The sequence below is a fragment of the Thunnus maccoyii genome, chromosome 9 (assembly GCF_910596095.1).
Source record: "Thunnus maccoyii chromosome 9, fThuMac1.1, whole genome shotgun sequence".
Taxonomy (NCBI): Eukaryota; Metazoa; Chordata; class Actinopteri; order Scombriformes; family Scombridae; genus Thunnus; species Thunnus maccoyii.
In genome coordinates, this window is record NC_056541.1 from 30,200,393 (window position 1) to 30,212,113 (window position 11,721).

The window sequence follows — 11,721 nt, forward strand, 5'->3', positions numbered from 1 at the left end:
AAATATGGAAAATATGATAATATATCTAAAAACTGTACTGGCAAATAAATTCAGTAATGTAGCTTTAAGGTCAAAGTTCATGTGTTTTGTTTTTGAAGTTAATATCTCACTTCTCCCTGTCTTCGCCTCAACAGCTTTGAACACTGCACAGGCAGAGCTGTTGGACCTGCGGTGTAAATATAACCAAGAGATGACGAACAAGTAAGAAACTGTTTCATTTTACATTTTCTGTTTACTGTACCATCTATTTCTGAAGAACTTTTTCATACCTCCCCCTCCCCTCTCTGTCCAGTCATGGTGGCCGCACACTAATATCTCTATGGCCTTCCACACTAGAGCATTTCGAGTGCTGAATTCACTCTTCTTTATTTTGCCTACATAAACTCATGTCCAGTGTAGAGCTGAGGAATGCCATTGTAAAGGCAGTGAGTGAGAGTGACTCAGCCACTAATGCAGGTCGATGAGAGAGGTCTGTGTTTGCCTTCACTGGCAGCTGGGCCTTGACAGCCCTCAAGAAGAATTGCTCCATTTAAAGATTGCTTCAGAAAACACTCTACCTTGTCCTGGTCTTTGAGCGCAATGTATCCACCGCATGCCTGAAATGAATCTGAGCTTGTATGAAGGATGTCGATAGACATTCAAAGTAAACACTCCTTTGTTTGGGTTGTGCTCCAGAGCACAGTCAGCCGCTGCTAATGGATTTTCTCCCAGGCTTAATCCATGGCGCAATTGAACTGATGTTTCTGGACCCACTGCCATCCATTTTGTTGGATTGGACACTTTTTCAGGTTGGCCTTACATTTCCCATACAGCTGCACTTTGAAAGGCCATCTTCATTACCTGGTTTGTCATACAGTGTATGTGTGTGTGTGTGTGTGTGTGTGTGTATGTGTGTGTTGTCCTGGTCACATTGCTGTCATGGACAGTAGCACCACTGACCCCAGAGCTCCAACTACAGTTATCCCTCCTTGACCCCGAGCCTCTGAACACCGGGCATGGCTCTATTACTCTCACTGACTGTTTCCTCAATGTTGATAAGAAAGACTATTTGTCTGCTTCGGTTTGAGTAGCTGAGCAGGTAATCAATACAAAACATTTTCTGTACTGCACAAGTTCATTAAATGTGGAGCTGACACCTGTTAGTGTGTGCTGTCAGCTGGGCACCATCTATCCTGGCCTTATTGATAGGACCTGGGCATGGCCAAGACCCTCTGAAACCAGGGCTGCACCAAACACCACTGATGATCATTAATGCCAAGAATAGGTTTGTTTGAGACAGTTGCAGTATCTGACTGGTTCCACGTCCTACTGTAGAAATATTGGAGTATTGTATTTTGCTTTCTTGAGTCTTTGTGACACAATGATTCTATTGGATTTTAAAAATTTTAGGTAATTATGCAGCCTGTTGTGCGACAATAGGAGTAGTTAAAGTGCAAACATGAACGATAAGGGTTCGGACGAATTAAGTTTGTTTAATTTGGATTTAAAAAACTCCAATATGTTCCTTGAACAAATTCTTCTTTTGGTAAAAAGGACCACAGTGTCCTGAAACTTGAGAAACCTATGTGCATATTTAAATCAATCACAGTTTCCTCATTAATTCATCCTTATCTACCTTTTGAAAATCAGGTCCCATGTGTGCAAAATGAAACTGTTGAACTTCAAACAAACCTCATGAATAATCCTGCTGAGCTTCTGTTTAAATTAGACTGATTGTTAGATGTATGGAGGGAAGTTGGAGTTGAATCTCAAAAGAGTACGGAGGGTACAAATTGCCATTCATCCATTCACCCAGATCCCCTTTGTGGTACAGCAGAGGGACAGTGATGTACGCCTGAGATTAGAGGACATAAACTGGATAGATTTCAATTTCTTTTAAGAAATTGTATTTCTTCTCCTGAATTCCTGGTTCTATCTAACATTTTCAAGACAGTCCCACAATTTAGAGACACTCCTGTTACCATGGAGATGTTAGCCGTTCCAAAGCTTCAGGATTGTGGTCCATTTTCAGGATGAGCTGTGTTGCACTGCAGTCAACAAGCTCAGTTAGTTATTGTTAATAGAGGCACTGAAACAGAAACCAAGGATTTCGCTCAGTGTGTGAATACATCTCAACTGACTAAAGAGGACTGCAGAATGAGTTCTTCATTCTGTCTCAAAAATACAGACTGCAGAATGAGTTCTTCATTCTGTCTCAAAAATACACACACACAGCACTTTTGCATTTTAAGGTCATGACTCATGTCACAGCTGGATGGATTGGATAACGGCATTAAACTCCTAATTTCCTGAAATACATATATGGAGATAATAAAAATTACAATTACTGCTAGAACCTTGGCCACTTAAAAAGTGCAAAAGGTGTGTTACAACAACAGTTGGGCTTGATTTTTGTGTTTGTTGTTCATTTGAGAGTGAGAGTATCTCCTCAGTAATCCTGTGGTACTCTGCCTGGGTGTGTGTGTTTCAGGGCCGAGGAGGTCGACGCCATCATGGCGAATCTTGAGAAGGCAAACCAGGTGAGTACAGTCTTCCTCCACACTTCTTTGATTGAGATACTCCTTCGTTAAGGTAATCACTCCTGTAATCAAGCCTTGGCTTTAATTAGACACCCTCCGTCCTGTGTGCACCCTCCCCTCCCCTGAGCGTGTGATTAGCGAGTGTAAACCCGAGCTCCCGTCAGTGGGCGCTCTGTGGCAGCACGTCTCCACTCAGCAGAGAACAGGAGACTGCCGAGTGCGATTGATGCCGGAGCGTCGAACGCCAGGGTTCTTCGTTATCTCATTGCCTTGATTGCTTCCTATCCTGGTGATACCTCTTTTCTTCTGCTCCTTTCTTCTCCCCTCTGCTTTTCGCTCTCTCACGCTCTTTTTCTCTCTCTGCTGCTCTCTGCCAGCAGCTCCTAGATAAATGTTCTCAAAATGAATCATTAATTAGCAGACCGGGTGTGACAGAGCAGGTAAACAGTTTGGGGAATAAAGTGGGCTGACTAAACAGCCCCCTCAGCAGAATAAACCCGTGGCTGCATTCGTCTGCTCAGGCCCTTGCTCAGGTTTTCAGTCGGCTCTAAATTTCAGAGCAAGGGTGCCTCCTTTGATTTATGTATATGCTCTCACCTTGATCATCTCATTAGCCAATTGATGTGGCTGGTCTATGAAAACTGTAACACTGTGATACCATGTCTGTGTGCAGAGAGCAGAAATGGCCCAAAGAGAAGTGGAGAGGCTAAAGGAGCAGTTAGCCAGTGGTCAGAGTGGCACCACAGGGAGTTGCCATCCAACAGAGGGCTCTAGCAGGGTAAGAGTGATGTGTATTGGTCTGTGAAATGCTTGTTCTTTCATTTTTGGCATTGTGCTTTGGTATTTTTGTCGTTCATTCCCCAGAGATTACCTGTCAATCAACAATATGTTTAGTGTTATGATGTTTCTCCTTCAGATTTTCTTTTGTTTTTTTAAGTTTCTGTGGGTGGTGGCCTGTTAAAATGCAGCATTAGTGGTTACCTGATCATCATCTCTGAAGTCAAATTCTCTCACTTTCTAGCTGTCTGAATTTTATCAACACTGAGGAAGTCGTGAATCACTAGCCAGCCTCTCACACTTCCTCTCCTCCTCACTCCTTCTATCACTTTTTTTCTCCTCTCCCTCTCACACCCTTTGTCATGTCTCCGTCTCGCCCTGTCAGGAGAAGAGTGAGGTGTTGCCCTCCCAGCTGGAGGCTGCTTTGCTGGCTAAAGACCGCGAAATCCTCCGTCTTCTTGAAAACATTCAGCGGCTGCAGTTCACATTACAGGAAGTTCAGGAGACCTCAGCCAATCAGATCCTAGAGCTGGAACGCCAGCTGGCCTATAAGACAGAAGCTATTGAGGTGAGTGGCTCTGACACATAAGAAGTGGCAGAACGCGATGAACACCTTGTCAGTGAGTCTGATAATTTTTTTTTTAATGTGAACTGCTTCCACTGTTTTTTCCATTTCAGAGATTAGAGGCTAAACTGCAGTCCCAGATGGACTATGAAGAGATTAAAACTGAACTCAGGTGACAATTTGGTGTAGACTGAATGTGTAAATCATTCATAATTATTTGAATTTGGATCCAAGAATTTGACTTTCTTTGCATCTTTGTTTCTGCCCCTAGTATCCTAAAGGTGATGAAGCTGGCTTCTGCCAATGGCAGCTCGTCCCAGGTATATTTTCTCCTGCTTCTTGTTTACACAGCAGTTTCACACAGCCGTGACTTCCTCTTATCAAAGTAGACCTTTGGTTTCTTCTTAATGTTTTTTTTTGTTGTCAAGGAAGAATAACTACAGCAGTGCCATTGAATGCACCAATGATCGTCATCCATTATAAGGATATCCACAGCCACTGTGATTGATTAATCGAAAATTAACAGCTTTTGTGTGTGTGTGTGTGTGTGTGTGTGTGTGTGTGTGTGTGTGTGTGTATATATAGGATTCTGCCAAGGCTGCAGAGGCTCTTTTGCTGGATAAAGAGGCGTTTCTTCCATCTCACAAGTACCTGATGGATAAGGCCCGCATTTTGCACAGCAATGGTAAAATGTCTCATGTCTCATGTCTGTCTATATAATTTAGTTTTTATAGTTAAGCACAAGGTACTAGAGTTTTTTGAGGCAGTGAGTTTTGCCATCTTCTAAAAACTCCCCTTAGTTCACTGATTGCTTGTTGCTCATTGGGCAGACTCAATCGATTCTCGAGTCGACTCTTTGCATAAACTGAGCCTGCAAAATTGAGTCTGGGTTTGCAAGGCTAGAAAGCAAGTGAGTTAATTCATGAAATATCCGTCTTTGCTGGATAACAATTAGTTGTTCTTGGTTGCTCGGCAGAGGCCATGCAGCTGTATGTGTATGTATAAAGTTTGGTGAGCATGTGTTTTCTGTCACCAGATGATGACCAGTCTGAGGATGCAGGCAGAGAGACAGGCAGGCCACCCGTTTCCCACTCGTCTTCCTCTCAGGCAGATGGCCGTGCCTCCCCCAGCCCTGGCCCCCCCACCCTTGACGGCTCCTCTTCCAGCCATGATCTCCCTCGTCCTTTCTCCGTGTCGCCGTGCTCTGGAGACCGACTGTCAGGAGACCACCTCCTCCACAAGCAGCTCCTCTCCCCACACTTTAAAAAGGAGGGGCTAATGGCTTTTCCCACCGCCCTCTATGCAGCCAAAGTTGCCCTCATGTCAGCCACTCAAGGGTCTGCGGGGGCAGGCAGTGGTGACGCTGGCTTACCCAGCGATCAGTCTGAAAGCGGCAGCTCGACTGCAGGGGACGAGGACCAATTGGACACGGCAGAGATTGCCTTCCAGGTGAAAGAGCAGCTGCTGAAGCATAACATTGGCCAGCGTGTGTTTGGCCACTATGTGCTGGGCCTTTCCCAGGGCTCGGTCAGTGAGATCCTGGCCCGGCCCAAACCCTGGAGGAAGCTGACTGTGAAAGGCAAAGAACCCTTTATTAAGATGAAGCAGTTCCTCTCTGATGAGCAGAACATCCTGGCACTTAGGACCATCCAGGTCCGCCAAAGAGGTGAGTGGATAAGACTGTAACAGGACAGAAAATATTAGAAAAACATGCAGACTACAGGTTCGGGTGGGAAAAAGCAGGAACCGATAGGGGAAGGGGCATGAGCAATCAAGACACGTTTTAAACTAGTCTCCTCCTTAACCATATTTTCCAAACCAATTTCTTGAAAGTGAAAACTGACAATGACAGGTATATTTTTCTTATTACCAGCAAATCTCATGAAGACACCCAAACCAACAATGAATTGATCCTAGTAACAAGTACCATGTGTGTATCCAAAGCCTGACATATCTAATTCCTCTGTACCAAAACACATCGACGATTGCTCAAAAATGGTTACAGTCTACAGCAGTCCATTAGATTGAAAAACCAACTTTTCTACTATCACCATTTTCTTGTTTTTGTGTGCTTTCCCAATCATGGATAACCATACACTAATTATGTAGAGCTGCATTAAAAAGTATATAAAAACACATCAGTGAGCCATACTGTTGCACTGAATGACATTTTCCTTCATTACCATGAAAACACACGCTGTAGTTTATTTTGAGTTAATCCTACATACACTGTCCTGCTGCAGTAAATACTCACTAGAGCACCAAATCTGTATAAATCTGCAGCTGAAAATAGTCCCCTGCAACAGTAGTCCCCCACTGTTTTAGTAATGTTTACTAAAAACTACAGTGCCCAGCTGTTTTAGTAAATCTCTGTGCCTTTTAAAAAAATAAAACTATATGTTTGTGAGCCATTTTTAATGATTTCTGTCTTCAGTAGAAAGCAATGAGTTTGGAGTGCCACAGACAGGGAGAGAAAGTCAGAATATGTATGGAGACTATTCATTGTTGGTTTTGGTCTTTTCAGGGGATTTGTGGAAAAGTAAGAAAATATTGTGAATTTTGTCCTGAGAATAAATGGTTTAGATACTGTTGTTAAACAGGTGTCACCAGGTTATCATATGGGAATCATGGCCAAAGCTAATCAAATAAGACCGAGGTCATAAAATAAAAGGATGTTCTTTTGAGAGTGTTAAATTTGCGAGTGTATGAAGATACAATCTGCCTATACGTTTTTAAAGCAGATGTACTCCTGCCATCTTGTTTTGGTGGCTTAGCTCCTGGACATGTATACGTTTAAAACTTCTTAATCTACTAAGACCTCATCCCTGACTTCTTCACAGCTTTCTCTGCCATGTTTGTAGTGTTACTTTTAAACTTTGTTTTCTCCCTAGATTCACAGCTTTTGAAAGTTGAGCTTCCCGTATACTGCAACCTCAGACAGCACGCGCTCAAAGGCAGCCATTGATCTACCAGTCAAAAGCAAAGCCTTGGAACTGCTCTCTGATCAACCATCCCACTCACCCCCTCCCCTCTGCTCTCTCTCTATCTCTATCTCTTTCTGTTACCCTCTGTGACAGGGAGCATCACTCCGCGCATCCGAACTCCTGAAACTGGGTCAGACGACGCCATTAGGAATATCCTGGAGCAGGCCAAGAAGGAGATCCAGTCCCAGCGGGGAGGTGAGGAGTGAGCTGCTAGTGATACATCATAGTTAAAAGCCATAGTGATTGATATTTTTTATTGACAATAATGTTTCTATTTTTTATTTTCGATCACTATTTTAATGCGTCTAAACTGAAAAGGTAATGTGTGCATCAGTGTCAGCGTGTGGGTCTTTCTTGTCTAGGTGATGGCAAGATATCTCTGAGTGCCTCCTTAGGCAGAAGCAGTAATGGGGCGGGCAGCAGTTCTGACGAAACCATAAAGAGTATCCTAGAACAGGCCAGGAGGGAGATGGAGTCCCAGCAGCAGACCCTAATGGAGATGGAGGTCTGTGGGAGGGCTTCAACTGCCAGCTCAGGAGCTCAGGTGGAACGTCTGGGGCCCCCGGAGCGCTCCAGGGGCCTTCCTTTACCCATCTCCATCAAACAAGAAGAGGGGGGCTGTGTTACTGTCTGCATGGCCAATCCCATCAACAGCCCCCAGACGCCCCTCAGCGTTCTCTCCCCAGCCGCCTTTGTCCAGAACATCATTCGCAAGGTCAAATCAGAGATCGGCGAAGCGGGCACCTACTTTGACCAGCACTGGTCTCAGGAGCGGGGGCCGATGGGTCTCGTTGGCGGAGGTAGCTCTCGGCCCTTCACTTCTGTTTCCCCCTCCCTGTCTTCCTCTTCTTCCGGGCCCTCTGCTTTGCCTAGGCCCTGGCCTCGTCTGGAGAATGGCGAGTGCCTCCCCAACAGCGAGGAGGCCTCTGCCGCCGAGGACGAGCTGGTACTGAGCCGGCCGGTGGAAGTGAAGGTGGAGTCAGACACGTCGGTGAGCGGTGAGTCGCCAGGCCCCGGCCCTGGACGGCTGTCTTACTACCCGGCCTACATCCCCCGTGCCCTCAAGCCCACTGTGCCGCCACTGACTCCAGAGCAGTATGAGTTGTACATGTACCGAGAGGTGGACACCATTGAGCTGACCAGGCAGGTGAAGGAGAAGCTGGCAAAGAACGGCATCTGTCAGAGGATCTTTGGTGAAAAGGTCAGATGTTGCCCTTTCATATAAAATATGAGAACATGCGAACGGTTATAAGAATTATAATTAATACTTTAAATTTTGTATATTAAACTGAATATTAAGTAAAACATTTTTATAGTTAGTTTTTACTAGGGCATACATCTCTGTCTCTTTTAACCCTAAATTCATTGATAAATATAAATATCTTTACACAACTTGTAAACTTAGTTTTACTTGATTTGCTGTACCCCTGATCTACAGACAATGAATGGAAGAAGCCATTCTGTTTTCCTGTGCATATTAGTCACACTGAATGGTTTCATGTAATATTAGACTAATGTAACATGACTTAACACAAACCACATCTTTTATTATTTCACTTATGTAAGGAACAAAGTAATCAAACACTCAAATCATCCATGTGAAAAAGTAATTCCGCTTTAAATGTAATAATAGGATGCACCACTTAAGCAGCAATAACTGCAGCCTAAAGCTTCTTATCATTTGATATCAGTTTTTCACATCACAGTGAAGGATTTTACCCCGCTCTTTACGCAGGAAGACACATTTGTAGGTTTTTAAGCACAATCCGTTTCAGTTCAGCTGAGTTTGAGTCAGGACATTGACTTGGCTGCCCAAACTTAAATTTATGCTTTTCAGCCATTCAGATTTGGACTTAATTTTGTTGTTTAGATCATTGTCTTGTGGTATCACACAAATATGCTTCATCTCATGGACGGATGACTATAACTCCTCCAGAATTTTTGAGGCACTGAGCACAATTCATACCACCACTTGGTATGAAAAACTTTGCTTTTATACCAGACACAACAGAATCAGTGTCCAAAATGTTCCACTTTTTACTGGTCTCTGTGTAGGAAATTTGAAAAACCTTCAAGTACATTTCTGTAAATAAATGAAAGCATTGGTTATCTCAGTTAGCAGTGGTTATCATCTCACTACTCTCCCATGGATCAATTTTGACCAGTCTCTCTCTTATTGTGCTGACCTTATTAGACACTAGAGAGACTTGCAGTTCTCTGAGTTTTTTGCTGGTTACTTCTGTAACTTCCTGGATGAGTTTTCACTGCACCCTTATAGACCTTTTAGGAGGCTGGCAGCAGGATTCATCACACTACACTGTCTACAAGTACTCATGCATGCATCTTTTTTTCTCATCTCTTCTGACATTTCCTTTGATTGTGCCATGATTTGCTACTTTACATAGTGTACGGTTTAGACCGAACAGATTTCAATCATCTGAATCTAATTATTGATGACTGAGTAACTAAGGGGGTAAATACTTTTTCAATTGGATGATAGGGGTTTTAGGGGATAGGGGAAGTATGTTCCTTCAACATTTTAAAATGAGTTATACCTTGGTCAAATGTTATACTTTATTTAAAAATCTGGAACCAATCAGTAGGACAAATATGTAGAAAATCAGGAAAGGCGGAAATATATGTTATTTATGAATATGTAAACACTTTTTTGGGGACTTTTCCTGAAATTAGCCAACTTATGTTCCATATTAGTTTTCCTAGGCACCTTTTTCATTTGCCTAAGTTCATTCTCTGTGGTGTGGAGAAAATATAACAAGCTTCATGGTGCAGATTTTACACTTTGATGATATGAGAGGAGAACTATTCAAATTTGTAAATACTCAAGTGTTGTAAAGTATACTTCAGGTTTAAAACAGTGCAGTGAGCTCTATAAAACACTTGAGCACACTCAAGTGTGTTGAGATTTTATTCAAAAATCAAAAAAGTGAAGAAAGAAAAAAGAAAAATCATCAGCCTTTTATGTTGTTGGTTTATAACCATACATACTCTACTTCATGATCAGTCAAAATGATCAGCACACCGATTTTTTTGCACATCCATGAAATGTGCCGCAAATCGAAGTTAAATGACTGAATCTGAATTGACTCAACATAAACATTTATGGTATTTTGCTTCCCTCTAGTGGTTGTGTGATGAAAGTGTATCACTGAGGCCATTTGCCATGAGCAAAGAGATTTCTATCTTTCAAAAATTTGAAGGAAGAACTTTCTCAATAAAGATCCTTTAATATAAAGAACATTTTACTACATTTTTCTACAGGTATATCTTTTTTCTTTGACCGAAACATTGTTAAAGGATGCTTATTGAGAAGTGAAGACAGTGTGTAGGTGTCCCTACTTCCTTCAAGTACATGTCTACTCCACCAACACACCTGTCACAAAGACTATTCAGGTGTGCAAGAGATTTTTTGATGGTAATAATTTGGAAAATCAGTCAGTGGTGTGCCATTTATACATTTGTTTTTAGTGCTGTTACAGATAGTGTGTTGAGTCACAATATATTAACTTGTATTGTATGGTACAGGTGTTAGGGCTTTCTCAGGGCAGTGTGAGCGACATGCTGTCTCGGCCCAAACCCTGGAGCAAGCTGACCCAGAAAGGCAGGGAGCCCTTCATCCGCATGCAGCTGTGGTTACTGGACCAGCTCGGCCAGAGTCTCAATCAGCCCCCGAACCAGGGCCACACTCAGGGTGAGACTGCAGTTTATAACACACACTCGCATACACTAAAATGGGCAGCAACAATAAGGCTTGAGATGCTGCAATACCAAGTATCAAACTTTAAAAAAACAATGAAAGGACAAAGTGGGACTGCTGCAGTGGCTACATCCTGGCTATAGGCTTATGGCTGTTTTTTTGTGATGCTCCCCACCTCCAGATAAAAGCCCAGTGACGGCCCAGTCTTCGCCCTCCCCGCCCCCAAGCCCAGCTGAGAGCCATCCCAGTCCACCGGTTGAACCGGTCAGCCTCTCCCTGGAGAGCAGCAAGGAGAATCAGCAGCCTGAGAGCCTGGTCCTGGGGCTGCCCCCGAACACAGAGGGAGGAAAGTCCACCCCTAGCCTCATGGCCCTGCATCAGCCCACAAACCCACTGGGCATCCAGGAGCTGGTGGCCATGTCTCCGGAGCTGGATACCTACGCCATCACCAAGAAGGTGAAGGAAGTGCTAACAGACAACAACTTAGGTGAGTCTGTATTTACTTTGTGAGGTTAAACCGACATTCCTCGTGAATGCAGACACAAGTGCATCACACACAGTGTATGTTTGTTCCCTCACAGGTCAGCGTCTTTTCGGGGAGACCATCCTGGGTCTGACTCAGGGCTCGGTGTCTGACCTGCTGTCCAGGCCTAAACCTTGGCACAAACTCAGCCTGAAAGGCAGGGAGCCATTTGTCCGCATGCAACTTTGGCTCAATGATCCTCACAATGTGGACAAACTGAGGACTATGAAGAAGATGGAGAAGAAAGGTGGGGACTATATAGTGATGTCAACCAGTATGAATTCAGAATTTGTTGGTGTTTTGTAATCCCTTTATACTGGATATCACTGTCTTCCCTGCAGCCTATCTGAAGAGGCGGTATGGGCTGCTGAGCACTGGCTCGGACAGCGACTCGCCCAGCACTCGTTCTGAGTGTGTGAGTCCAGCGTTGGCCTCGCTGGACCTGTGTCCCTACAGCCAGGTGAAGAAGCCTCGGGTGGTGCTGGGAGCTGAGGAGAAGGAAGCTCTGAGGAAGGCCTACCTGCTGGAGCCCTACCCCTCTCAGAACACTATTGAGATGCTGGCCTCCCAGCTCAACCTCAAAACCAACACTGTCATCAACTGGTTCCACAACTACAGGCAAGTCTAATGTGACCTTT

The 11,721-nt window shown here is 43.9% G+C and overlaps 1 protein-coding gene across 1 annotated transcript in view; it reads left to right on the plus strand.

Moving 5' to 3' along the window:
* The window catches only part of cux2b (cut-like homeobox 2b), an 88,412-nt gene that overhangs the window by 72,602 nt on the left and 4,089 nt on the right, over window positions 1-11,721 (plus strand). The window contains exons 8-21 of the mRNA XM_042421040.1: window positions 135-201; window positions 2,471-2,519; window positions 3,193-3,297; window positions 3,682-3,864; window positions 3,975-4,033; window positions 4,133-4,181; window positions 4,447-4,546; window positions 4,898-5,527; window positions 6,939-7,040; window positions 7,208-8,046; window positions 10,389-10,554; window positions 10,742-11,047; window positions 11,142-11,330; window positions 11,425-11,701. Of these exons, the coding sequence (XP_042276974.1) occupies window positions 135-201; window positions 2,471-2,519; window positions 3,193-3,297; window positions 3,682-3,864; window positions 3,975-4,033; window positions 4,133-4,181; window positions 4,447-4,546; window positions 4,898-5,527; window positions 6,939-7,040; window positions 7,208-8,046; window positions 10,389-10,554; window positions 10,742-11,047; window positions 11,142-11,330; window positions 11,425-11,701 (3,121 nt within the window). The remainder of the gene's footprint in view (window positions 1-134; window positions 202-2,470; window positions 2,520-3,192; window positions 3,298-3,681; window positions 3,865-3,974; window positions 4,034-4,132; window positions 4,182-4,446; window positions 4,547-4,897; window positions 5,528-6,938; window positions 7,041-7,207; window positions 8,047-10,388; window positions 10,555-10,741; window positions 11,048-11,141; window positions 11,331-11,424; window positions 11,702-11,721) is intronic.